The sequence below is a fragment of the Crocodylus porosus genome, unplaced genomic scaffold, assembly GCF_001723895.1.
Source record: "Crocodylus porosus isolate Cpor-Errol unplaced genomic scaffold, CroPor_comp1, whole genome shotgun sequence".
NCBI classification, from domain to species: Eukaryota; Metazoa; Chordata; order Crocodylia; family Crocodylidae; genus Crocodylus; species Crocodylus porosus.
In genome coordinates, this window is record NW_017728906.1 from 108,622,985 (window position 1) to 108,650,957 (window position 27,973).

Below are 27,973 nucleotides of genomic sequence, written 5' to 3' on the forward strand. Positions count from 1 at the left end.
AGTCTCTTTCTTCCATAGTGCTAGCCAGCGTAGCACTGCAAAGCCTTTAAGGATGCTGCAGGTTTTTCCTCCCAAGGTGGAGAACCTTGCATTTTTCAGTGCTAAACACCATCAGGTTCTCGTCCGCCCATATGCTGAGCCTGTCCAGGTCAGCCTGGATCACCCTCCTGTCTTCAGAAATGGATGATTTGCCCTAAAGTTTGGTGTCATCAGTGAACTTGGCCAGTACGCTCCTGACTCCAATGTCCACATCATTAATGAAGATGTTGAACAATATGGGGGACCCCACTGGTCACAGGGCACCATGATGATTGACTTCTGTCAATTACTACCTTCTGGGTCTGACCATGGAGCCAATTTCCCAGCCAGTGGATCATGGTGGACCCAAGGACACAATTGGCCAGTTTCGCCAAGAGGTGATCATGGGATACCAGATCAAAAGCTTTTTTGAAGTCAAGATACATGACATCAATCTATTCTCCCTTGTCCAGGTGATAGGTCACCTGGTCATAGAAGGAAATGAGATTGGTCAAGCAAGACCTTCCTGCAACAAACCCGTGCTGGCTATCCCTCAGGATGTTGGCGTCGGCCAGTCCATTAAGGATGGCCTTTTTAATTAACTTTTCTAATACCTTCCCCAGGATAGAGGTCAGGCTGATGGGCCTGTAGTTTGCTTGATCCACTTTCCTCCCTTTTCTTGAAGATAGGCACCACGTTGGCCTTCTTCCAGTCTTCGGGTACTACACCAGAGCGCCAGGAGTTCTCAAAGATCTGTGCCAGGGGCTGGGCTATGCTCGCCAGCTCCTTGAGTACCCTGGGGTGTAGATTGTCAGGGCGGGCTGACTTGAAGGTGTTCCTTCACAAGGTCAGCATTGATGGAGGGCAGGGAGTCTCCGTCACCCGGACCTCCCTGTCCTGTAGTGGGCACAGGCATCCCATTGGACTGATAAAAGACCGACGCAGAGTACCCATTTAATAGGTTGACTTTTTCCTGAGCGTCAGTTGTCCCATCTGGTTTAGCAGGGGTCCAATGTTTTACTTGCTTTTCCTCTGGCTCTGCTGATGTCTGCCGGTTGCTTTAGCACTCTTGGGTGCAGTCTATCTAGATCAGCTGATTTGTGGGGGTCCAGCCTCTCAGGATGCTTCCTCACAAGATCCACACCAGTGGGCATATATTCACTCCCACCCTGGTCATCCCACATCATGTTAGGCAGGGTGGTCCCTTTGGGCTGGTGAAAAACTGACACAAAGTAATCATTAAGCAGATTGGCTTTTTCCTAGGTGTTGATAGTCAGCTGCCCCAGCTGGTTTAGTAGGGGTTCAATGTTGTCCTTGTTTTTCTTTCAGCTTCCCACATATCTGAAGACTTTTAATTTTCCTTGATTCATGTAGCCAGTTAAAGTTCAGTTGCAGCCTTGGCTTTCCTAGTGTGCTCCCTGCAGGTGTGGACCAACACAGAATATTCCTCCTTAGTGGTGTTTCCTGTCTTGCATCCTTTATAAGCCTCTCTTTAGAGACATTGGAGATCCATGGGTTAGTTCCCTGTTGAGCCAAGGGAGTTGTTGAGCCTTTTTACCACCTTTCCTATGGGTTGGGAATGGACTCCCCTAGTGCTTCTAGGATCTTTTCATCATGAACTCCCTTCCCTGTGAAATCTGTCAGGACCTCAAAACAAGCCTCCTGAGCTTATGAAAGTCAGCTTTCCTGAAGTCGAGGACTGCTATACTGCTGGCTGACTTGCTAGCTTTGCGATGGATACCGAAAGTGATCAACTTGTGGTCACTGTCACGCAGCTTCCCTTCAATTCTTAGTTCACAGATTATATCATCCCCTTTGGCCAGTACCAGATCCAGCAGCATCTTCCTTTTTGTTGGTCCATAAACTTGAGACAGGTAGAGCTCATCAACATGTGTAAGGAAACTTTGAAACCAGTCAGATCTGGCTGAGTGCTCATCCCATGAGATGTCCCAGTACTTGAAGTTTCCTATGACATCCATGCATCAAGAGCATGCAGCCTTGACCAGCTCCATGGCAAATTCTTGGTCAAGTTCTTGTTTCTGGTTTGGAGGTCTGTAGTAGACTCCTACCACTGTATCTCCTTCACATCAGGGCATGCTAGGGGACTATGTATTATCAGGGCATGCTAGGGACTATGTATTTGTGGCAGCAGGTGGAAAGTGGTACAGATATACCCTAACTTTACTAGGGTACTTCCATTTCAGTGTTAAAGTTCTCCAGGTGCCTCAAGTTCTGTTTCTGTACTGGCCCAGAAATACCCCAGCAGCCCATACCTCAGACTGACCATGGTATGTAAAACAAGGCATTCTTTCTGCCTTGAGGGGCCTGATCTAATGGAGTTCCTAGTGCTTAACACTGTGGTGCTTATGTTCCTTTTTGAATCTAGGCCTTAGGGCCCCTCTACACATGCAGGTAAAGGCATGATGGGATCCAATGCGCAAGCTGTGCAGTTGTGCCTGGGAAGAGGCGTGATTTGGCGTTGTGAATCGGATCCCATCACACTATTGCCGGTGCAGGGGGAGCTCAAGATAGGGCTCCCCCTGCATCAGCGAGAAACAGGCTCCCGTGGCTAAGGGGTGCGATCTTCAAGCTGCAGATGTGCTCCTGATCAGTTGATGGCGCTCCCAGCCACAGGGGCCCCTGGCCACGTGTAAAATTAATAGAGTGATAAGAAGCAGCTGCAGTTATTCCACGTGTGCTTTTTTGTCTTTGTGTGTGTGTAAAGTTCATGTGGAGTATGTCTCCTGATTGGAGTGGGTCCAAGCACATCTCACCCACCCATGCTTTCACACACTCTCCAAACTTGGAAGCACACTTGTGAAGTGGTTCTAGGGTCATCCCTAATAGTGCATGGGAAAGCAAGATCTCGGGACTGGCTACAGAGTGATGTCTCAGAACATCTTCACCAGCACAGTTTTGGGTTTGGAGTGTATGTGCAGCAGTAAGTGGGCAGGGTGTGGTTTGGGCTCTCCTAGCCTCGATACTTGGTCATTATATAGTAGACATGCCCTTTGTTCGAATTAACTTGACAGCCTTGAATGTCAAAGTCCTATGTACAGAATGGATACAGCATAATTAAGAACGGGGTATGCTTTCCCAAATGGTGCCACCAGTGGCTTTTGACCCACATTGCAGTGGCCACCAACGTATCATGGTTATCATGATGCTAGGGGAAATTTCATTCTAAGGTATCTTGACTCAGGATAACTTATACCTCCCTTAATCCAATAAATAAATGAATATTTTTCCCAAATTACCTTATTTTTAATGATAAGCCATAGTATTTGTCATGTTTTACATTTGTGTCCCAATTGTTCAGTTATATCCTAGTGGATGGACTTCATTGGAATATAGTGCAGGTGCAAAAGGCTCCCCCGTGGACTCAGCTGAAAAATAAGGGCCTTTAAGGCGAACAGTTTATGTACTTTGCGTTTAGCAGCCTCTGGATGCTTTGATTGACCAAAGTATTTGATTTGGGGTGACATTGAAAACCAATCACTTATATTGCTTTTCTGCAAATGCAGCTGAAAAACAAATAATCCTCCTATTGCATTTAGAATGCAAATATAACTAGATCTGTGCATATAGACTTCAAGTGGCTGAGTGAAACCAGAAAATTATATACTGGACTTGACTTGCAATTGATTACATAATTTTTTATTTTTTATTTAATACTGTAAAGCATAGTTTGAGGAATCTTGTCACACATTTTGTCAGTAACAGGAACAGAGAATTACTATTCTATGTGTTGATCCTGTCTTGAAGTAAGAGCTTGCTTCTGCTATATCCAAGTCGGACTGACATGAGTTTTGTGCTTGAATGAATAATAGTATTTCACAGCCAATTTGATACCATAAATCATGCGTAATCTGTTACAGTGTAAGAGATCCCTGATGGGTCTTTGCTTTGTTATTGTACTATATCTTCTCTATCTAGACTTTATATTAGGACTTGCATTTATGCAACAAAATGTAGCTTAATAATTCATGGCCTTGGTGGGAGTCTCAAGACATTTATATTTAATAGTATACTGGCTATCAGTAAAAGAATTTAAATACTAGATGAGAGCTGGGAATTTGACTAAAATGATGACGTCTTCAATCTGCTGAATGAGTTTTAAATTATCTTTTACTCATCATTGTGATAGTCTAGTTCTGGCTTTTTGAAGGATATTTCTGTGTTTTGAAAAATATGCTGGCCTTCTAGACTGGTCAGTCATCTAGAAATGGGATACTTTGATTCCCAGTGAGTCAGTACACTTCAACACCTGTACATTTCGCTCATGCTGTAGAGCACAATATCTTTTTATATTATTCTTAACACAGAATATTCTTTAAAGTTGAATTGGAAAAAAAACCTTATAGAATTGAAATTTAATAAACATTACAAATATGAGTGTAAAGTAGCAACAGTGTTAATAGGCAGAATCAGGTGTATAAAAAAATGAATTTTTTTTCTTTTGTGTGTGTACATATAGACATATATTTACATGCATATGTATGCACAACTTGCACACCCACACACGTGTGTGTGTGTGTGTATTATACACACACTTTAAATGAAGCCTGTAATACAACCATTCCTGATTGCCTCTATTGATTCCTTCCCCCCCCACCAAAAGGTGAGAGAGGAGCTAGGTTTTGTGCAGATGAAGTGTGCAGCTTGGTGCTGTACCACTTAGTAGGTTTCTGCTTTACTTTTCATTTATTGTGATTTCTAATACGCAGTGCTTTTATTATTTCTCAGCTCTCCCTTCTTCGTGCTATCTGCCCTCCCAAGAGCTTAAGAGAGAGTGTAAAGATGTTCTTCCTTTTCTTCCATTTATATTTTTCCTTTCTCTCCTGCTTTCTCTTTTTTTTTTTTCCTCCTGCATACCTTCCATGCATACCCCAGGAGGTGTGTACCCAAGTTTGAGAAACAATAATCAGTGTGTGACATGGGATACCAGGCAAGATGGATCTATGGGGTCTGACCCAGTAAATGGCAATTCTTATGTCTTTAATGGAGTATGTCTTTTATTAAAAGTGGCAGTAGAAGCTATGGTAAAACAAGACTGAACAACACAGCAATTGACCTGTGCTCCAGGATCCACTAGCTGACCTAAGAGGCTATGTTTAGATTCCACTTTCCATCTCTAGATTTTATAATGTTGCCCCCACCTCCCACCCCCCCAACTGCTGTCTGGCCTTGCCACTTGTCCTTCTATGCCTGTGCCTGCCTCCAGCTGCCTGTTCCCCACCCCTTGTGCTTCTGTGGCTGTCTCTGCCCACCACTCCCTGCTTCCTCCCTGCAGCCTGCCTTCGACCTGCTGCACACTGTGCATGCAACACCTTATCTTCTGATGCAGCTCTACTCTTCTGGGGCAGTCAGCAGCAGCATGGCCCTGGCCTGTCCAGAGAAAAGCAGTGGTAGTTCCAGGCAGGGCCTAGTTGGAGCTGGCGTGACTGAAGCCAGAATAGAAAGTAGTGGGGCAGGGGGACAAAGGGTGGAGAGGAAGACACAGGCAAAGGGGAAGCCTGCAGGTTCCCCCCTCACCCCATGGTTTCCCCCTACACTACCTCCAGCCGCATGCCACCAAATGAGCCATTCCAGCTCAGGGCAGGCAGTGGTTTAGCTCTGATTTTGGCTCCAAGCTCAAGCTAAAACTGGAGCCTAGCCACTGCTGTTGCTACCTGTCCCAGGCAGGTACTTTAATCCAAGATGAGGCGTTTTATTCCTCTGTGCTGGTTGGGGGGAATAAAACCTCATCTTGGATTCAAGTAAATATGGTGTATATGTATTAATGGAGGGAGAAAAACTGACCATATATTTAAGAATGAAAGAAGCATGCATTTTTCTTTTCAGCCTGTTTTAACTCCAGATGGAGCTTTGTTATGTTTAATTTTATTTTAACCTAAAATAGTAACTTTGAGGCCAGATGGATGTTTTGTTTTAAAAGTGTGATAAATAATAGGGGCTATTATTTGAACTACTTTCCAACTTTCACTGTAATATCCAAAATTATATAGCATGCTACTAAATTCATTTATATTTTCCCACACCATGGGCTTACATTGCCATCACCTCGATGCAGTTGTCAAACATTCGCAAATATCTGTGATCTAGTTACTTGCTACTGATTTCATCTTACAGAGGAATTCATCCTGATGTTTCTATTTTAAAGTTTTAATTAAACGAATGCTTAATTAGTTATCTCTAGTGTGATCTCCTTTGCCATGATTCTTACAAAAATCTTGGCAATGATTATGACTATTGCTGTGCTGAGACTACTGTTTGCTGATCAGTATTGCCACTTTGCTTCCTTGTCTCCTATTGTCTGTATACATCAGTTGTTTCTTTTTTTATACTTAAATCCTGTCCAAAATAACTTAAAATCTATATTATTGGTCTATTTTGCACAGTGTTGAGCACACTGGAGTTTTTATCTGTGACTGTGGTTCCTAGGTGCCAACACTTTTAGTAATAATTTCAGTAAGATAATATTTGAATTCAGGGGGACAGAATTTGGATGTACTAGAATATAACACTCCTGGCATTAAATGTCTGGATGAAATATAATTACAAATATTACCTTGTAATTGTTTAGGCGCATCTACATGTGCATTAACCCACTTTTGTTAATGTGCATTAAATCTAATACCTCCATTGTGAGGTATGAGGAAAATGCATGTTTGCCTGCCTTAATGTGCATTAACTAAAGAGCATGTTTTTTTAAAATGATGCTTAATGTGCATTAGCCTGTTTTAATGCATATTAACTAAATAGCCTGCTTTTTAGTGATGCTTTAGTATGCATTAAAATAGGTTAACTAATGGGCATTAAAACACACACGTAGACACCCCCAAAAGCTGTTATTGTTGATATGTACATATCAAGTATTTTTCTGTGTTTTCTAGTGCCGATTTTGTGAGAAGGCTTTTATGAACTATTCCTTTCTACAAAGTCACATGCAGCGACGCCATCCAGAGGAATCTCACACTGGTATGTACTTTCATGCTGTCAAAAAGTTAAAATAGTATGGAAATGTAGAACATGTATTTAGGCTTGTAACTCAAGATTTTGTGTAATGTAGAAGAAGCTCATTTGACTTAGAGATCCCAGGGCAAGTTTTTATATCTTAGATTTATTTCTTTGCATGTAAGCATATCAAATGTGATTATATAAATTACTGGACAATAATAAGCATAGATTTTTATGCCATGTTTAGAGTTACTTTTCAAACCAAAATCTTACAGAACACTTTGCCAGTGGGAGAATTCAGAGCAATGGTTTTCTTTGCGTAGATAAAATTTGCCATATTACAAAAATATGGGTAGCATAAATAGCTGGCATTATGGGCGGAAAAAACTTTACTGATATGCATTGAGTTATCACTAGGACCAGTCCAGTTCCATTGAAGTCAGTGAGAGTTGGATCATGTTTGTAATGAATTACTCCTGAGTATATGATACAACTATAAGAAAGAATTCTATTACTGAGCAACCATTTCATCTAGCTTCCCCTGAGATGGTGTTACGTTATTTTCATCTTATTTTAAAATAATGTCTTGTAAACAACATTCCTGACCAGGAAGTAAAGTTATCTCAGGATACGTTAACTTCAAGTAGTTGAAGGTGCTTGGCTTTTGTCTTTGTAACTGTAAACATTCTTAGAACACAGCACAGAACATAGGTGCTGATGCATTGGTAGCATCATTTTTCCTAAAGGGCAAGATGCATATATGAAACGTGGGTTTTTTTAATTGGTAATATGAACGATAGATTTGTGGAATGTGTTATTTGGTGCCTTCCCAGCCATCCTAGAAACAAATATACAGTTTGAAAGACATTCCTCACATATTTGCTTCATTTGCCCCTACAAACATAAATAATAATTTTCACACTGTTAAACTGAGGTTAACAGATGATTCATTTGCTGCTGGGAGCTGGAATCCTTCACCATGGGAGAAATGTCAGTGAAGGACAAGTAGATATGCTGAGCAAGAGAAGCTGATAGCAGTGAAGACAAAGTAGCTTGGGAAGAGTTGGTTAGAAAGGAAGAGCAGCTGGGATCAAAAGAAATGGGAGTAAGGAGGTACAAATAGTGGGTTAGCAGCAGGGTATGAACTGTAGTTTGAGAGACCAGATAAAATAGCAGAAACCGTGAGGAGGGAGTATAAGAAGGCATTGGTAAATCATTGGATGAAAGAAACTCTTTCATGCTTTGTAGCAGGTTGGAAAGAGAAGATAACAGGAGGAACTGCAGAGCCAGGCAGCCAGGACTGATTTTGTACTAGCAACTGCTGTGTGAAAGGGGTTCTCCAACTCTTCAGGGGTAATCCTGGATGGCCTGCTTTGTGCTAAGATACTCCTGTGACCAGCAAGAGAAGGCTGAGAGGGGGTCTTGTGGCTGTTTACAAATTCATCGGTGGGGACAGTAAGGGATAGGAGATGCTCCATTTACCAGGGCACCCTTTGGAGTAACTAGAAATAACAGCCACAAACTAACAGAGAGTAGAGTCAGGTTAGACATTAGAAAGAACTTCTTTACGGTAAGGGTTGTCAGAATCTGGAATAGGCTTCCAAGGGAGGTGGTTCTCTCCCCTACTTTAAGAAGAGACTGGACAAGCACCTGGCTGGGTCATCTGACCCCAGTGCTCTTTCCTGCTGTGATCTCTTCCGACCCCAATATTTATGAACTTTTATAAAAATGATATAGGTAGGTAGAGTGGCACATTAAGATTAAAGGCTACACTTTTGAGCGTACATTGTAAACTAATTTTTTGACAGTGATCCTTCAAATGAAACTTGGAAATGGAAGTTCCACCAAACTCTCCCTAAAGAAGCTAGACATTTACTGATAAAAGAATCTGCCTATATTAAATGTTAAATTTACCAAAATAAATCTTACAGAAACCCCACTTCATTCCTTTTTGAACCTGTGCTGTAAGTGAAATTGGATTTTATAACACTTACCAAGTATTTTAAATTCTAAAAGATACTAGAATTTTTACATGTTGCATTTTTGGTAAGATTGTGGTGTTCAATCTGTGGAATGCATCCTACTAGTCGGGAAAATGTTTTATTTCAAGAACTAAGTGTTTGGGGTGGGGTGACATCAGGGAAAGAGCTGGTCTAGGAGAGTTCTGGTCCACAGAATTTAAAGGTGATGAAGCACTGGAGAAAGGCCTTTGCAGGAAGTCACATTTCCCAAAAATATAACTAACATTTTGCAAATGTATGTTTCTTTCAAGCAGAGCAAAAGAAGAAAGCACAGACAGATAAATTACAGGATGAGATCAATAAGTTGAAGGAGCAGTTACAGCTCACCAAGTCTGAGCTAGAGGCCGAGCAACATGCTAATATGGTCAGATTTTCTAAGGTAGTATACACTAAGTATTACCAACCTCTTACAAGAATCTGTATTCTGGGCTGTGATCACAGACCTCGTAACTTTTGTGTAAAATTTAATTTTAGCAGAATTTTAACAGGAAGGATATAGAATGCCCTGTCCTTCCCATTTTATAACCTGGTATTTAAGGCACTATCTTGGAAAGTGGGAAATACAGGTTTGAGCTTCTCTGAGCCAAACTCAGTGTTCCCAGCATGCCTAATGAGTCCCGTCCCTGCTGGGACTTAGAAGCTTCCCTAACTCCAGTGTCAATCACAGTAAATGGTAGGTGGGGGAAAGTGCATAGGGGATCAAACTGCATTGCTCTGAGCATGCTGCTCAGAAGTCTGGGTACCTAGGGAATTTTGTAGTCCAAAATAGATATCATCTTAATTTGAGTATCTGCTGAGTTTTGTGACTGTGAAGTGGGGCCAGTCTGGATTGCTCTTTGGGCCTTGGACACCTATATTCTACCTAGGTCCCATTTAGGTGCCTGTGTGGCTAAAATGGGTCTAGGCCTTAATGTATAGATACTGTGCTGATTTGCTATGTAGCTACGGCACTGTAAATGCACGTAGTGGTCAAAAATATTCCTAGTCATGAAAAACTTACTGTCTATCACATGAGATAATGCTTTAGGGAGGAATGACAAGAGGCAAGGGCTATTACTTCAGCTTTTATGTTAGATTTGAACCCTATGTGATCATCAGGGATCCTGGTTTTCTCTGATTTAAAAAAAAACTCCCCAATTTCCAGATTTATAAAGTAACCCCAAATCCACATTTTTCTTTTCTTTTTTTTATATATATATTATCTATATTAGTGCTTCATTAATGTGGATTTTGGGTCACATTTCTTAATCTGAAAATTGGGGGGTTTTTTTTAATTGGAGAAAACCAGGACCTCTAGTAACCAGTCTACAAGAGGACTTGAGTGGCCTTAAAGCAGTACGTAGTCTCAGCCACTGGTGAGGTTCAATGAGAGATGAAACAAAAGTTTAGAGTGAAATAATTTAAAAACAATAATAGTGTAATGGTACTGTGATGGCAATTATAGGCAGGGGCTTTACTTTGATTGTTGTTATTATTACAGTAATACAACAATAACAATGTGATTCTTGTTTGTTGTTGTAATAACATTATGATCCTCCTGGTAAGAGAGGATGTAAAACAAAAATAAGGCTTCTGTAGTTATATTAAGCTGCTGCACATCTTGATCATTTTGAATCATAGAATTTTTATTATTATTTAAATACAGTCAACAGTCTTGGAGGTGGATTGTAGGAAAAATTATAGAGGAGAGAGTAGAGGTCTCGGAGATTATTTTGGCAGTGAAATTCTACACATAAGAGACATCCTGGAAATATTTTTCTGATCACAAAACAGACACTCTGTTCCTGTTCTCTGTTTCATTCAGCTTTCCCCAAGCTCTGGTATTTAGTCAAAGAATGGGATGGGGAGGGTGGGAACAGTCTTTTTGTCAGAAAGATATTGTTTGAAACACCTGTCCAGAACATCCCATGGAAAAGAGACAAAAGTATTCATTTAACTGAACCGATTAAAACCAACTAAACACTCAGGAAAGGTGTCTAAAATAGACTGTCTGGCTTTTGGGGAAACATGCTGCCCCCAGTGTTTCCAGATTGCTAACATAACCTTTTTTCTTATAGCAAGTTTCTCTCCACATGCTTGTAAATATCTAGTCATTCAGGCAGCTCTAACTATTCTCTTTCAAGGGACCAGCAGAACTTTTCAAACATCACATTGACTTACTCTGCTGCTGACTGTTAATTTTGAAAGAATCACTCAACATTTATTTTAATCAGAATAAACATAACTCTAGCTGTCTAATCCTCTTCTTCTTTACTGCCAAGGAAAACCCAATTTCACACGAAGCATGCGGTATTTCTGTTTCTGCTTAGCCCCTCTCCTGCTTGAAGTCTACATGTTCCTTTCCTTTCATAACCAACCCACCTGTTTTTCACACTCTCCAATCCATCAGCTATCCAAAAGAGATGGTGATATTTTATCAGAGTCCACTTAGCAGTAGTTATTCTTTTTGTGTGTAGTCATTACCATATCTGTCTAAACAGTATGCTGTCTTCTTCTCCTTTTATGAATTGAAATACATTTTTAAATTGCTTTGTAATTTCCCCATCTCCTTCAGCTTTTTGATAATTTTCTCGTACAGTCATCGTCATAAACTTCCCTTAACTTTTACTGGTAATCTTACACTAAAAGCCATTGTTTTTTCTGTTAAGAGGCAGCAAAGGAAGGACTTAACCCATGCTTACCTGACAATTATTTTTCTGGCTAGACTGCATGTTTCAGCTGATGCTGAAAAAAGACCTATTGCTAATAGAAGACCCAGGTTGTGGTTCTGAAAGGACTTCAGGAAGCTGTGGAAAGATGCTGCTATGATTGTTTTTAGCATTGATTCACATTACCTGAGCTTCCTGTCCCTGCCTGTTCCTTCATACTGGGGAGTTAATGGCCCTTCTTTCTGTAGCAGCGTAACAGAACCAGTGAAACAGATGCTTGGAAGTTTATTCAGCTAAAGTGGATTTCTCTATGCCTGCTTACATTCCCCATTCATTCATAGCAGCTGTGAGTCCCTTTGGTGTTCTGGGTTTGTGTTGAGTTTTTTTTGCTTAATTCCTTATGCAGGCTCCTTAAGGCTGTGATTATTTCCCTCTGCTCATAGATCTTTGTTTGGGAAGAAATCGTCTAATATCAAGGGCTCCCTTGGTTCTTCAGTGTTCTGTAGTTACGTTTGATCCCATTAAAGGAAACCACATAAAGAGCTACTTTTTGTTATCAGAAGGGGAAAGAAAATCATCCCTGGCAGTGAGGAAAAATCAAGATTAGCCAAATATGTTGTAATATAAGACGATGTTGTAAATAAGACTTCTTAACTATACCCTTAAAATCAGACAAAATGTAGTCTTTAACTATCTCTTAACCTCCAATTTTTAGAAGTAAGATTCAAAATAATCTGTTTCAGAGCAGCTATGATATTTAGTTCTTTTTTACTGAGAAATCTCCTTGGGGACAATACTTATTGTTACCCATCATTTAATATGAATCTCTGGTGCACATCTTCCTGTCTGTACTAGCCTGGGTCTCTAGGTCAAACGCTAATGGAAATGAAAAGCATTGCCTCAGCCTTGCAGCCAGTAGTATGCCAGTGGGAAGCTAAGATATTTTGGAACCTGTTAGCTCTAAAAAAAAAAATAATGAAAGCTGTGAAAAAACTCTAGTAGAGTGTGGTCCTAGTTCTCAGAAAGGTGACGCTTCGATCCTAAGTTGTTGTTGAAGAAAGAATCTTATGCCAGCCCTTGAAATTCCAGCTGCATGATAGACGTCTTTTGAAGCTACACACTGATCTTAGCAGGGTTTTTGCAACTGCTAGGGAGCTCTTGGAAAAATTTGGAAGCTGCTTTGTGGTGTCATGCAACAGAAAGCTTCTGGAGCTTCTGTCTAGTTCTTTCCCCTGCTGGGATTCAATCTGTCTAGGTAAGATCCTAGGGGTGGGGTTGCAAAAGACTGACAGAAATACGAAGGAATTGGCTCTCTGAAACCAGCCTCTTGTGACTGACTGACTCCTGCTATCGTATCAGATCTCCTTTCTTTAGTCAAAGACCAGAGAAGAGTAACTCTCCTTCCCGTCCTTCTGGGAAAACTATTCTTGGCCTCCTGGAGATGTTTGGGGTCAGGATTCTCATGCTCCCAGTTCCTATCTCATGCAGACAGTCCCATTTCCTTATTACATTCCCAGAGCTCAGTGTTGGGTACAATATAAACAGAATTTAAAGTGAGAGCAGAGACTGAGACAATATGTGTAGTCTGGGCAATAAAGCTGAGAGTGTTAACAATTTAAGAACATGAGAACAGGAGGGCTGGGCAAATGGGTCTGTGTGTATGGAAGTGAGCGAGAATAAGAATATGCGAATATCAGTTAACCTTTTTCTTATGCAGGTAGATACCTTTAATAAGAGAATGTGAACCTCTTTAGAGCCTGATGTGGGCCTTGCTTTTCCACTTTTCCTCAACCCCACCATTTTTTCCTCATTAGTTCAGTCTGTTGGTAAGATAAATACAAAGAGTATTATTCTAGTAGTAAAACCTGGTATTTACAGGGGAAAAAAAAATCAGTATTTAAAAATAAAGGCTAGAGAGAGAAGAAAACTGAGAAGGAAAACAGGAAGGCCTTGCTGAAAAGAAACAGAGTTGGGGCCGCTTTTTCCAGTGTTAGCATTTAAATCCTGACTTTTTCATGCTTAATTTTGCTCATGAAAATACTATACCAATGATTCTGAACACCTTATGCTACTCGTAATGATGGTAATCCTATGATTCGCCTTTCTTGTCCACTTGGGGTCGGAATATTTCCAGAGGTTACCAAGTATTCAGTGAAGATTTTAGTCAGGAGTACCACTGGTGGACCGAGGACCCTGGCAGACAGTATATTTATCAATTATGTGATTAACTTGTTAATCGTGATAAATTGAAACACACCACACTGTCAGCCAATGTGTGGTATAATAAAATGGCAAACCAGCCACACAGTGGTTTCACATTTAACTTGAAACATCTTTGTGACTGGTTAGTATCCCACTTTAGTTTGAGAGTGTGGCATGCAGCCCAACATCAAGGTGTATGGTATGTTTTAAATGTCTTGGCATGGAGACCTTATGGATTCTCCCTGGGTGGAACAGTTTAAGGCTGTGCCATGTAGTCCAATGCTGAGTTGACAGGACTGCGGAGAGCTCTTTGGTCCTGAGCTGCATGCACACCCCTTCAGGGTACACGCTTGCATGTGTGCTAGGGATTGGGGAGCTCCCCATCCATAGCTCTTCATGCCCTGGCACACATGCAGCCAGCTGCACACCCTGGCAAATGTGTGATGGGGTCTGAGGAATTTTATCCCAGATCCCAACAATTGCATGTCTTGCCATGTCAGGCCTTCAATGTCTGGCATGGCAGCATATGTGATTGTTGGGATTCAGGTTGAAATTCCTCAATTTTTATGTCTGCTGGGGACCTGAAACAGGTAACCCACATATGAAAGGCTCTCATACCAACTTTTTGAACTATCTGTTCTTCAGTAGTTAATTCATATGTTTGCATTTTTAATTGTCTATTTTTTCACAAAGTGTTGGTAATGAATTCATTACTTTTACATTTATGTAATAGGTTACCCTGTACACTTCCAAGATTTTACAGATGCACTGTTTGCTACAAAAGGTCATAAAGACTTTAAGCTTTCAAGTTCTTCCCTGATCCCCTACAAAAAACAACTTTAACCTTTTCATTGCCATTGAACTTTTTAATTTAAGTGTCCAACTGTGGTGGTAAGGCTTCCTGAGCCTGCAGGCTCAAATGATTACTTTTAGAGTGGTGGCAATTGCTTTACTCAGTTCTGAAACCCTATGACAGCTGTCTGAAACAGTCTTATGAACTGTTTCTTACAATCATATATTTATCTCACAATCCCAAACTATTTTCTTTGCCTTGCTGAGTGCCAAAATCACCACGTGTCTTTCTTTAACATTTGTTTTCCTTTGTAACTTCTAGAATGTAGTTTTGTGTGTTTAATACAAACGCTGCATTGTGTAGAAAATTCATTATTTTAGAGCATAACATAAACTCATTTTAATACCAAGTTATACTGATTAGTTGATTTGGGTATGTTTCCATACTTACTAAAAAAAACCCCCATGTTTTAAAAAAATAATCTACTTGAAGCTGCAGCACAGTAGGTAGTCGGTCATATCAGAATATTTCAGAAATAAGTAGATTTTTCTGCAGAACTTAGTTCAAGTTTACTGCAGAATACATGGGACTTTGCTTTTAAAAATGCTTCTGATATGCACTGGATTACATGCTGTCATTTGCTTAGATAAATTTTTTCACTAACCATAAGAAACCCCACAAATATTAACTGTTCAGTCCTCTGTGCATTGCTTTGAAGCAATGGCAAGTATGCTGAGTAATCCAATAAAAACATGTTTGTGTGTAAAACACAGGGAAATTGAGTCAAGTAAAGAAAAACCTGATTTGTGAATAACTTCATATCACTGCAAGAAAGTCCATTCAGCTGCATCCACAAAGCACCTGGAAACCTTTCTCTTGACAGAAGCAGTAGGAGTTAAGCCTGCACAGATAGGGAAGTATTCGATTCAGATTTGAATCTGGCCAATTCAGAGGACAGTGATTCAATTGGGAGATTCAGATCACTGCCCTGAATCAATTTGGCCAAATCGTCTTCAGAAGATTCGGCGCTGATTTGGAGAGAGTTGATGGCTTGGATCAGCCGGGGAGAGGCAGGCACAGCCAGGTGGCTGCAGGTTCTTCCACAGCTCCAGCTGTGTCTGCCTCTCCCCGGGCAGGGGAGCTGCAGGAAAAGCCCCCATGGCTGCCCTACCTGGCCCATCCCCTTCCTAGTCCTGGCACTTCCTTTTTCCTTTTTTTTTTCTTAAGCCCCACACTCACAGCGGCAGCAGCATCAATTGGAGCCCCTGGGTGTTTGTGGCAGAGCCCCCTGCACAGTGGGGGGCAGCGGGGATTGCCCCCCCAGCTGGCACCCATACAACAGCTGCCCCATGGTGCAGGTGCAGCACAGCCTGGCAGGGTGCTGTGCACTGCCTGGAAGCCAGGGCCCCTGGGGCTGAGCTTGCCAGGCTCCAGCTGACACGTGGAGCCACCCCAGCTTCCAAATGGTGCACAGCATCCTGTCAAGCCACGCTGTACCCACGCCATGGGGCAGCTGCTGTGCGGGTGCCTGGGGGGGGTGGATTTCCACTGCCCCGCACAGTGGGAGGGGGACTCTGCCATGAGCCGTCAGAAGCCTGAATGGCCAGTAAGTGCGGGGCCTTTTTTTAAAGTGCCAGAAGGCTGTGCTGTGCAGGGGATGGGGCTGGACAGGGCAGCCATGGGGGCTTCTCCCATGGCTCCTCTGGCTGTGCCTGCCTCTGCTCCGGTGGGGGGAACCATGGTGGCTATGCCTTGCTGCTGCTCCCAGTGCTGCCACACCCATATCCCACAGCCCCCTATGCTCCCCTCCCTGAGTAATGCACCCTGCCCCAGCTGGGCAGCTTGCCCCAGCCCCAACAGGCTTACCAGCTGGAGGCAGCTGTGTCAGCTGCCTGTTTAGTCTATGGCCAAATCTCCAAAGTGGATGAATCTTTTCCGAAACTTTTCCAAATCAATGTGGATGTTTTGAATTGATTCAGAGCTCTTAATTGGTCTCCCAATTTGATTTGGATTTGGAGACTTAGTCCCCAAATTGGGCCGAATCTTCTCCAAATTGAATCGGCTACTGAAGCTTCGCACATCCCTAGTAGGAATAGTCTGTTGTGAGAGGTTCAGCTTTATTTCCTATAGGTGACAGTATCTTTTCTGTGTTGATGTATGTACCCAGCCTGTGTCATCTCTGCTGTCAGTTTGGCAGACGAGAACCAATATAGAAGGAAGGTTATGGCTCGGCCAACTCCTGCAAGCTGGCAGTCAGTTTCCCACTCTCTAATGGTGTCATTGCACCTGGCTCCTTCTTTGTTCTTTAATAACAATTAAGTTATTTTGAGACAAGTTGTTCTGGCCATTTCAAGGCACCATACTTTACATACAGCAGGACAAGCTGTAGGAAAAGGTTAAAACTGTCAGTGGAGTGAGGCAAGAAGTCTTCCTGGGCAATGCCACTGTTGCCTGCAAGGGAGGGTTATGTCCTGCTTGCTGTCCCTCTCCCACTCTCTGGGTAATCCTGACCAAGTGGCAAAAGAAGTGACTCTGCTGGAGGCTTGTGTGGGGGGGTGGGGGGCTACTAATAGCAAGGGAATAACCTGAGGCCTTCTAGCATCATTCAGATCTCATGAAGGAGGAAGTAGAGGATCTTATTTCTGAGGAGAAGCTCCAGGATGACATCTGCCAGAAGGCAGGGGATGTCCAATCCTTTTGGGGTTTTCCTCCATTTCATCTGGATCTAACAAGTCCTTGGGAGGTGGTACAAAAATATCAGCGGCTGCTCTACTGGCAGGACCCTTGTGCTAACATTGATGCTGATCTGTGCGCCGCAGCCAAGCAAGCAGCACCCAGTTACACGTCTGTTTAGCATGTGTTAAGCACATTTGTTCACTGGCACATACTGGTAGTTGAGCCTACCAGCTTATTTCAATATATATTAAGCGCTGAACAACAAGTAGATGACAACTACTACTTCCTTGATGCTGTATTCAAAACAATGATACTAACAAGAGTGAACCTTCAAGACCCTTTTTCTTGTCCATTTATATGAGGGGCAGCATGCCCTGTTTAGCTTAGTCTTTTAAAATTGCTGGGTTTTTTTCCAGAAATTTTTGAGTGACTTGTTGCAGTCCATGCTGGATTGATTACATGGTTCCCTACTTTTTCATTAGGATAGTGGATTGCACTTTGCTTCATTATCACATTAATAATCTGAACTGTGCAGTGTGACCATGTCGTAAGAGTTGTGTATATGATGAAACTTGGTTAGACTTGTTGCCTTACATTGTTCTTTTTTTCTAATTCTTACATGTTTCAGTATGTTTGAGATCAGTGGGCTGTTTTCATGCTGACAGTTTTTAGGTAGAACTTCCCATTACTTTACTCTGATATATTAAAGACAGTAGTAGTAACATATACAAAACAAGAAATTAGAGGTTGAACATTAACAGATGAATATGGTGCAAGCAAAATTTTATTTTTTTGAACAAGCATGTGGGGTTTTTTGTGGGTTTTTTTTTTTTTTTAGAAAACAACTGATTCCAGTGGGAAAGTTTTTTGTTTAAAAATGGAAGTTGCGGTTAAACAGTAATATTTGGAGAATAACTATAATTGTTTCCTCTTTCGAGATTTACATTTGTATTTTATGTGAGACAGTTCTTCAAGTAACATTTTAAAATAATTTCAGGAATGCGAGCAACAAAAATCAAAAGAAGAAGAAATACTGCAAGCGTTTTATAAATGGAAAGAGGAAGAAAAAGAAAAATTGGCTAATGAAATAGAAAAAGTGAAAGAGATGTTTATGCAGGAGTTCAAAGAACTAGCTTCAAGAAATACAAGCTTAGAACACGTAAGTTCTAAGTAATTTAAATATGGATTTTTTTGTAAATGTGAACTGGGATGCAGTGATCTTGGTTCATCTGAAACCTACTATATGCCCTAGTTTGCTCTGAAACTTTTAAATTTATTAGGTGACTTAGGTATGGTTATAATCTCTATCAGGGGTCTAATCTCTAAGCAGGTGGGGGCTGCATGCCTGTGAGATACGCCAGTGCAAGCCACTGGCCTTCAAAGGCACACCGCTTCCCCTGCTACGCTGTGCATACAGATACCCTGGGTTTACCTTCAGCTCCCTAGCCTCAGGATTCTCTGGTACACTGTGCTACTTGGGAACCCCACGCCATGCGCTCATATCCATGGCGCTATGGGCTGTGATGCACCATACCATTCTGTCCTCTGGGATCAGGGCAGGAAGAGGAAGTCAGAGGAGAGAGTGGAAGAGCAGAGACCCCTGGTGCTACTGCAGTCGGGTGTGTGGGGGAGGGGCAGGGGGAGGATTGGGTGTGAACCCAGGGGCCTCAGATTAACTCTTAACAAGCTGCATGTGGCCCACAGGCTGCCACTTGGACTGCCAGATCTACAAATAGTATTCCCTTCTGCCCTGACCTCTGAGTTCTTGTTTTGGCATTGGTTAATAACATATTATTTGTGTCTATTTTGGCATCTACCAAAATAAAGAGAGCATAAGCTTCAGTGAAAAGGAATCGCCTTCCTAGGAAAGTCCTAAAGGAGTAGAACGACGGAATGCTTTCCTTAGTATCAAAAGAAGTATTTCCTGGAGTTTTGTCTAGAGGAAAAATTGTGAGAATATAGTTAAGTCAGAAAAGTAATGCACATGAAAGAGCTGTTTTCTTTTGCATCCCTACACTCACAGTATATCTGTTATTTAGAAGTGTTTATAAGGAGAATCTGTACAGTTCTTTTTAAAGTAAACTGCATATTAAATAGCAACTTACAGTAACATTTTTTATTATGTACTGGCGCTGGCCTTTAACAGACATTTCCCCCTCTCTTAGCAGCTCTTAGAGTTACAGCAGTCCAATATGCAGCTGAAATCCAATCTAGGCACTTTAAAAGACAGCCAAGAATTTACAGAAGAGAAATCTCAGAATACTCAGGATTATCAAAATATGATGCGACTTCTTGAAAAACAGGTAGCGGTCTAATACTATGAGGTTCGCTAATTATTTAGTCTCTGTTTGTATTTCAACAAGTAAGATTGGAAAATTTCTGTAATTCTTATTTCTAAAGTAGTTGTTTCTTTTCTGATTTACGACTATCTACTAAGTACCATTAATAATTTCTGTAATGAAAATGTTTCTTATCATGGCATGAAGAGGGCATTAGACACATCTGATGCGGATACTAAGCTGTGACCAATATACTCTGAAAGAAATGTAGTGGTACAAGCCATATAACACTTGCATCTGCCTCTAGAGGCTGCTTTGTTAAAATACATTTAAAAATTAAAAAATGAGAAGTAGCCATAATGATCAAAACATGATGAAAAACGAGTTGTATTCTAACACAGGGGTTTCAACAGTGGGTTACAACATTTTGGCCCCAAAGGCCAGATGAGTGGTTTTGCACACCAAGATTGAGCCCTGGGGGCCCTGCACCTTCTCTGCCTGCTAGGATTGGCTCTAAGGTCCCATGCCACCTCTGCCCACTGGGATTGGGTTCTGAGTCCTCATGCTAGCTCCATCTAGCCCTCCATGCTAGAATTGGGAGCCTGTGCTACCCAGTTCCATGTGCTAGGATCAGGGTCTAGAGCCCTGTTACCGTTCCTGCTTGGCCCCGCATGCTATGGTTGGGTTCTGGGGTCCTGCACCTACCCCAGCCAGCTCTCCACACTGGGGTCAGGTCCTGTGAATAGGGTATTAGTGCAAGAAGCAGGAGATCCAGGTTTTAGGGTTTGAACCAGAAATGTGGGTTTTCTGGAAAATGTTTAATTCCAATAGAGCGTGATCTGATTTAGCATGTTTATTTGACTTGTATTTAGTAAAAAAACCCAACTAAATAAGTATACCCATGTTAATTTTGTGTCTCAATAGCCACAAGTATTTGAACTGAAATATATGACTAGGAAAAAAATTAAATACAGCACACTTAATGTGGTTTAAATGTTATATTCAAAGCTTTATGTGGAAAGAAATTATTTTTATTGGAATACTTGTAAAAATTTAAATACAATACACAGTAGCATGTACTTCCCGTACATTGTTTGTTTAAATTTGAGAAAAAAATGAAGGCACTGAAAACTGTTGGTACACTAATTTTAGCACACCCCAAAGGTCTGTGCATGATATGCTGTGGCTGTCCACTCATCTACTTCAACAGAGTTTAACTCCTTTCCACTGAGGTCATTGCACCACCTCCAGTTTCACTGTCGCTATCTGTAGAATCACTTGTACTATTTATGACTTCCGTTCCAGAATCAGACTGAGGCAGATTGAAGCACATTCTCTTTCGCTAAAGGATGGTTTTACCAATGAATCTATGAGAAAGGGCAACTTATCATCACGCTGCATCATCTTCACTAATTGTGCTTCTTACTGATTCTCCAGAAGCAAGAAATTTTAAGAAACAGAAACAAGCTTAGCAGTGCATTCATTTCTTACTGTATTCCTCCTTTTTGTCTTAATTGAGCTGAAAGCCTTCCAGTTCTGTTTGCAAGAAGTCACTGTTGATGGAATGCTTAGGGTCCTTAGAGCAATCCTGGACAACAGTCGGGTGGGTGTTACAGTATCCCTTCCACCTTGTGAGAGGAAACATTCTCTGCTGCCCGCCAAATAATGTCTTTGCTCTGAAGTTTTTCTTTTGCGTGGCACTCAACAATGTCTGTCATCACTTGAGAGCATGCAGAGAAGAGCCACGTGCATGATCAGAGGTCAGGAAAATAGACCTTACGATGAGAGGCTGAGAGCCATGGGACTCTTTAGCCTAGAAAAGTGCAGCCTCAGGGGTGATCTGGTGGCCACCTATAAGTTTATCAGGGGTGCTCATCAGGATCTGGGGGAAAATCTGTTCACCAGAGCACCCCAAAGGATGACAAGATTGAACGGTCACAAACTCTGCCACGTCTGATTCAGGCTGGACATAAGGAAGAACTTCTTTACTGTCTGAGCCCCTAAGGTCTGGAATAGACTGCCACCAGAGGCGGTTCAAGCACCCACTTTGAATGCCTTCAAGACACATTTGGATGCTTATTTTGCTGGGATCCTATGATCCCTGTTGACTTCCTGCCCCTGGGGCACACGGCTGGACTCGATGATCCACCAGGATCCATTCCAGCCCTAATGGCTATGAAATCTATGAAATCACGGCTATTTTGTCGATATTGTGGACATTCTTAGCTACTTCCATAATTGTATCAAGAGCAGTAGATAATTCATCTTCTGATAAACGTTGTCCTCTGTGTTAAGGATGGAAAAGGTTTTGTTACTAGATGAACTGGATGAGAGCAAAACTCAGATCTCTTAATAAACATTTGTTTTACATCTTCATTTTTGAATAGAGGTAAAGGAGGCAAAAGCTCAAGTATATTTTCATTCATTCATACCCCTGCTTCTCTTTCTGTAATTTCTTCGAAGTCTGATTAACAAAATGATGATTGTTGAATACCTTCACAATCGCTTTGCAGTGTGCCAATATTGTCTTCATTGTATTCACTATGTCCTTTGCCAGAAGTTTCAACCCATGAGCAAGACAGCCAAATACCATTAAATGAAGATACTTTTCTTTTAATATTTGCCATGCAGCTTTTGTGTTACTCGCATTATCAGTTACAAGGGCTTGTACCCTGGAGGGACCTGCACTTTCAGTCTCTTCACTCAGTAATTTGCTGTGTATTCACTTGTATATGACAAGAAGGTTTTGGTAGCAGTTGCTTTCAGGAATATTGGTTCAGGTGTTGCTAACATAATGTTCAATAAAGAGTTTCCTTGTATATCAGTTCATCCATCTGACATCAGAGTCAGTGATTCTGCTTGACCAATTCTTTGAATAACCATTGTTTGAACTCTGTTGTACTCTCCATCTAAGAAAGAATGTGATAAGTGGTGACGTGACAGTAACTTATATGATGGGCGAATTAGTTTGTAATGTTCCTTCCAGTATTGATTTTCAGTTATGGAAAGAGGTGTATGCCACTTGCAAATATAGATCAAGCTAATGTCTCCTCTGCATTTTCTTTATCTTCTTTTGACATTTTGTCCACAAAGCTTGAGAAAAAGGTTGACTGTCTTGAACAGCTACTCATGGTGGATCACATATCTGGTGACAGTGATCTTGAAAGCAAGGATCCTGCTTCTTCTTCCCCCCAGACCTGGCAGCTCAACATTTTCATTTTCCATTTTTTGCAAATCTGCTATTTCATTTGAGCTATCAAGTTCCTGCAACAAAATAGGGGGGAAAGATTTTTATTTTACCCTATTCTAGTCTGGCCTCATCCATCAGAAGGAGAAGCAGCAGGGAGCTTGCTTCTCCCCTCCCTGCCAGAAAGAGTACTTTGCTGCTCAACTTGCTGCTCAGTTCCCCTGGGGCTGCAGAGCCAAAGAGAAGTATAGTCTGGCCTCTGCCATCAGCCAGAGGACTAAGCTCGCTCTGCTGGGTTGAAATAGTTAACTATTTATCTATTATGTAATTTAAAAAATATATATTATTAAGCTTAAGTCACTTTGGGTGCTTAATGCAAGCAGAAGAACAGGATACAAATATTTTAAATAAATAATAGTTCAGAGTTGCATTATAATTTTAAAAGTTGTTAATGTTTCAAAACAATATAGATGCTAGTCTGTACTGTCTGTTGTTTAACATATTAATTTGTTTACTTCCATAGGATTCCTGAAGTAGACTTTTCTCAGATGTTGTTGCTCCACCAGTTTGTATTAGCTTTCTGTGTATGGCTTCTACTCTTTCAGGACAGTTTCTACATGTTTTTAAATGTTTCTCCTTTCTTGTTACGTTGTTAGCATACTCTTGCCTGCAGTATTTACATCTACCAGCTTTCTTCCTTCCTTCGATAGCTTGAACTTCACTATAATGATGCCATGCACTAGTGTTTTTCTGATTAGACATGACTATGACTCTTTCAAACCAAAAGCACTAAAAAACTAACAGATCTTATACAAACACTTCCAACTTCCCCCAGCTCAAGAAAAGAAATAAGACACTACTCTGTGCACTTGCTGAACTGAAAGTGAAACAAAAATTAATCACAGGTTTAGTTTTGGTTTTCCTTTCGCTTGCAGCCTGAGATGAAATAAGAAATTTAGCTTTGGTTTTGATTTGACCTGTGCAGCCAATTAGGTGAATTCATACCTTGATTTTTGGTTTGGATTATAATGTGAGTGTATTTACCCTCCTGTTTACAGATCAATAAAAGATATATATACTCTTTCTCTCTCACTTCCTAGGGATAAGTATCTGAAAAACATTACTTACAACTTTGAAACTGCCAAGCTTGCCTAATATTGTATTTGCATCCATTCATTGTTACTAATGAATTCTTTGAAACAATGGCTTTTTTAGAAATGGGAAATTTCCCACAGAAAAATAAAGCACTGGAAAACTTTCTGCCCCACACTTCTGATCTGAACCAGAAAAGATTTGAACCTGTGTCTTTTGTTTCCTAGCTAAGTGCTCTAACCAGGGAGCTATAGGTTAGGCTTTGCTGAGATACCTCTCTCTAACTCTATTCTTGAAGCTGGCCTGATGCACCTTGCATTTATTATTCTTTAGGTAAAATGGCTAAACAGCACTGTGAAAGTTTCTGTTGAATTGGTATCAGGGACCCAGGTGAGAAACCAGTACCCTTTCCCCTCCAAGGCAGCATCTATCTCACTGGGTGCATCTAGATACAGAGCAATAAACTCGGGAGGAATTTGAACAAGAGTAAACTACTCCTGGGTGCAGAACCTACACATGCACCCGGGATGGCACCAATTTGGGCTAGGGCAGAGCAAGAATGGGCTAGCAGGGGGCACAGCGCCAGGCTTTGGGTGGCAGTGGTGGAGGGGGTGCCTGAGGCACAAGGGTGCTGAAAATATGAAGCTGTGGCTAAATGGCAGGTAGTAGTCTGGCCTGCTGCTGGCTGGGCTAACCTGGTGCAGTTTATGCCCATGGTCAGCACCTGCATATGTGTTTAATTGCACTTTAATTACCTCAGCTAAGACAGTACTGTCCCCAACAGTACTGTCTTGCTGCAGTATAGATTAGTATACTACGGCCTAATACTATCACATGTATAGACAATAGGCGTGTCTACACGTGCAGTTAATTTGAAGTAGGCTTACTTCACACTAAGCCTACTGGGGAGCACATCTACATGTGCTCCCTCTTGGGAGCAGATTTGCTCCCACCCTGCTCTGCCTCCCTGCAGCAGCCAAAGAGAGCTCCAGGCTTTCCCTGGGTGCTAGCCTTGAGGCTGGCAGGGAGCACAGAGCCAGGAGATGGGGTCCTGATGTGCACGGGTTGAGAGAGCTGCTGCTGCAGAGCTCTCCTGCCCCATGCACATAGGGACAAGCTCTATGCCCAAAGGGCTGGCCAGGACCTGTACCCATCTGAGGCAGGTCCCAGCCAGCTCCAAGCTTTGCCCCTTCCCCTCAGCTCTTTCCCAGCCTCATGACTGGGGCACAGGGCTGAGAAAAGTCCCCTCCCCTGGAAATTCTGCCCTTTGCTGTTTGCTTCCAGTCTGCCATCTACACGTGCCTTACTGTTCAGTAACTACTCCACAGTTAATTTGCTACCTGCACTTGTAAATAGCAAACTAACCAAGGAGTAGACCAATATACTGTGAAGTAAACATCTGCACATGTGGACGTTGATGCTTATTGCCCAGTAAATTGGTTTACTGTGCAGTAAAGTGTCTCATGTAGACGCATCTGGTAATGCTTTACTCCACAGTCAATAGTCTACTCTGCGGTAAAACACGTGTATATGTGGCCACTGAGACATGTAGCTTCTGGCTTGTTCTCCTCCTGGCTCCACATAGTCTCCCCTTTTTGGCTGCCCAAATATGCAAATCAAGGTTACTATGAACAAATATAATAATACTTCCAGGACGTTTAATAACCTAATGACACTAAAACATGTGAGGCACTTCAGTGCTGTTTTAAGTAATGAATAAGCATTTACTGAATTTTAAAAAATTTTAGTCTTGTTTCAAGCACATTCTCTACTTTAAGGTTGTTATTAACCAATTTTTATACAAATACAGTTGTGAAAATTGACATTGATTTCCTTCATATAGGAGAGTAAATGGACTTCTAGAGTCCAAACCCTTCATCAGGAGCATGAAAAGGAAAAGGGCCAGGTAAGAGCACCCCTATTGCTGTACCTAATGGCACAGGAGGACAGTGTAGCAAGCTGTAACTTCCAGCTGCTCGACTCCTCAGCTTGTATGACTAAGTAACCATTTATACGTAGTTTGACTGGGGAAGGTGGAATCCTTTAGCTTAAGTCCACAGCAGGGTTTGAATTCATGCATCTGGAGCCATACCAAAACACCTTAACTGCTCTGCTATCATGCCTTGAGACTGCATAGCAATATTCTTAAAATAACATGCATGTTTTTCACATTTTTAAGCAAACAGAATAAAGGTGTTTCATGGATGGAACGTATGCAGTTAGCTTACAATACCTCCTGGATTAGACAATGCAGATATTTATAATTTATGTTCAGAGTAAGTCCTATGAGTAGGCAGAGTTGTTCACTTTTCTATGTGTTTATTTAGTGGCAGCACCCAGAAGATAACAGTCAAGATCAGGGAACTATTCTAACTGTAAAAGAGTTTGTGTATATACATGCCTGAAGAGTATATAATATTTTCACAAGTGTATAAAGTGGTGGTACACAATATATTTTCATACTTATTATAGATATGATGGTTAAATATAACATCATCTGAAAATGCAAATGTTCATCTAATTGGGACCTGCATTAGGAAGCTTCTTCTAGCGCAGGACCCTCAAGCCCTAACCCTTTTTTTTTTTTTTTTTTTTTTAAAGCTGTTCTGACTATTTAGCACAGTATCTTTGAGTCCTAGGAAAAAACACCATCACAGAATGTCAAGTTTGCATTAATTCATGTATTTTACTTTCCATCCTTCTCTTCCTTAACCTTTTTAATATCTGAGGCTTTCTCTGTTATAGTCATATCTCCTTCCTTTTCTGAGTTTCTTTCTCTTTTTCTTTCTCCTTTCATTTCCTCTTGATCTGTATGTCAAAGTAGGAACTGTCAAAATTACAACTGAAATAGATCAGAGGCTACATGGGCAATACCACTCTTCCCTTGGTAAGGGCTGGGAAGAGCCACCGAACCCCCTCAGAAGGGATGTACTTAATTTGTCTCATTAATGCTGATCCCCAGTACTCGTTAAGCCTAAATGGACAAACAAGCCAATTGTATACATTGGCCAAATTCTGATGCATTTTCCCTAAAATAGTGTCATTTGGCAACAGTGGAAATGTAAATTTTGATATAAATATACGTTTTTCTGTATGTCCTACTCTCAGACTATGTTCACACTCTATATGTACATCTTTTTCTATGTGCTATAATTTTGTATAGTCTCCGTGAAAATGAAAAGTCATCAAGACCAAGGTTCAGGAAGCACTATAGTACGTTCATGTGAAGTGACACATTGCTAAATACTTTTCTGGATTAGGTTCCTAGAGAGAAGGATTTAAACCAAAATTCTGTTTATTTGAAAAAATAAAATATTAAAACATTTTATGCACTCTTTTTACCAACCTATTTTTCCCACTACTTGTTTTTTAGCTTCTGTTGCAGCTTGAGAAGCTTAAATCATCGATGACAGAGGATCTGAATAAAAGTAATACCTTTTATAAGAAGAGGATAGAGGAGCTAGGGCAGAGACTTCAGGAACAGAATGAGCTAATTCTTACTCAGAAAAAGCAGGTTTGTTTTTAAAATATATTTTGGGTATGAAGACATAACAAAAGGTTTTTAAAAGCAATTATTTTTTGATAAAGTTTCAGTCCCATAAAGCATAATGAGATCCAGTGATTGAAGTTATACATTTGTACTAGGAATGAGATGCAACTTACAACTCATTGGGTATGTCTGCATGTAGTTTCATAGTACGTAAGGTTGGGGGGGACCTGAGCTGATCATCAAGTCCGACCTCCTGGACAGGAAAGAATGCTGGAGTAAAGTGACCCTGGTTAGGTGATTATCTAACCTCCTTTTCAAGACCCCCAGGGTAGGAGCAAGCACCACTTTCTTTGGAAATTGGTTCCAGAACCTAGCTGCCCTGACTGTGACGTAGTGCCTCCTGATATCTAGCCTGAATCTACTCTTGGTCAACTTATGGCCATTATTCCTCGTTACTCCTGGTAGCCCTATGGGAACAGGGACTCTCCCATAGCCTGCTGGTTCCCCCTTGGTCAGTTTGTAGACAGCCACCAGATCCCCTCTCAGCCTTCTCTTGTGGAGGCTGAACAGGTTCAGGTCCTGTAGCCTCTGCTTGTATGGCCTGCCT

At 41.3% G+C, this 27,973-nt stretch overlaps 1 protein-coding gene across 5 annotated transcripts in view; it reads left to right on the top strand.

The window, feature by feature from the left end:
- The window catches only part of DZIP1 (DAZ interacting zinc finger protein 1), an 81,350-nt gene that overhangs the window by 11,764 nt on the left and 41,613 nt on the right, over window positions 1-27,973 (top strand). For 3 of the 5 annotated variants that reach the window (XM_019529741.1, XM_019529744.1, XM_019529745.1), the window contains 6 exons: window positions 6,915-6,999; window positions 9,251-9,378; window positions 18,316-18,477; window positions 19,484-19,621; window positions 25,720-25,782; window positions 27,250-27,390. In XM_019529741.1, the coding sequence (XP_019385286.1) occupies window positions 6,915-6,999; window positions 9,251-9,378; window positions 18,316-18,477; window positions 19,484-19,621; window positions 25,720-25,782; window positions 27,250-27,390 (717 nt within the window). The remainder of the gene's footprint in view (window positions 1-6,914; window positions 7,000-9,250; window positions 9,379-18,315; window positions 18,478-19,483; window positions 19,622-25,719; window positions 25,783-27,249; window positions 27,391-27,973) is intronic. The other 2 variants (XM_019529743.1, XM_019529742.1) reach the window with 2 other exon arrangements.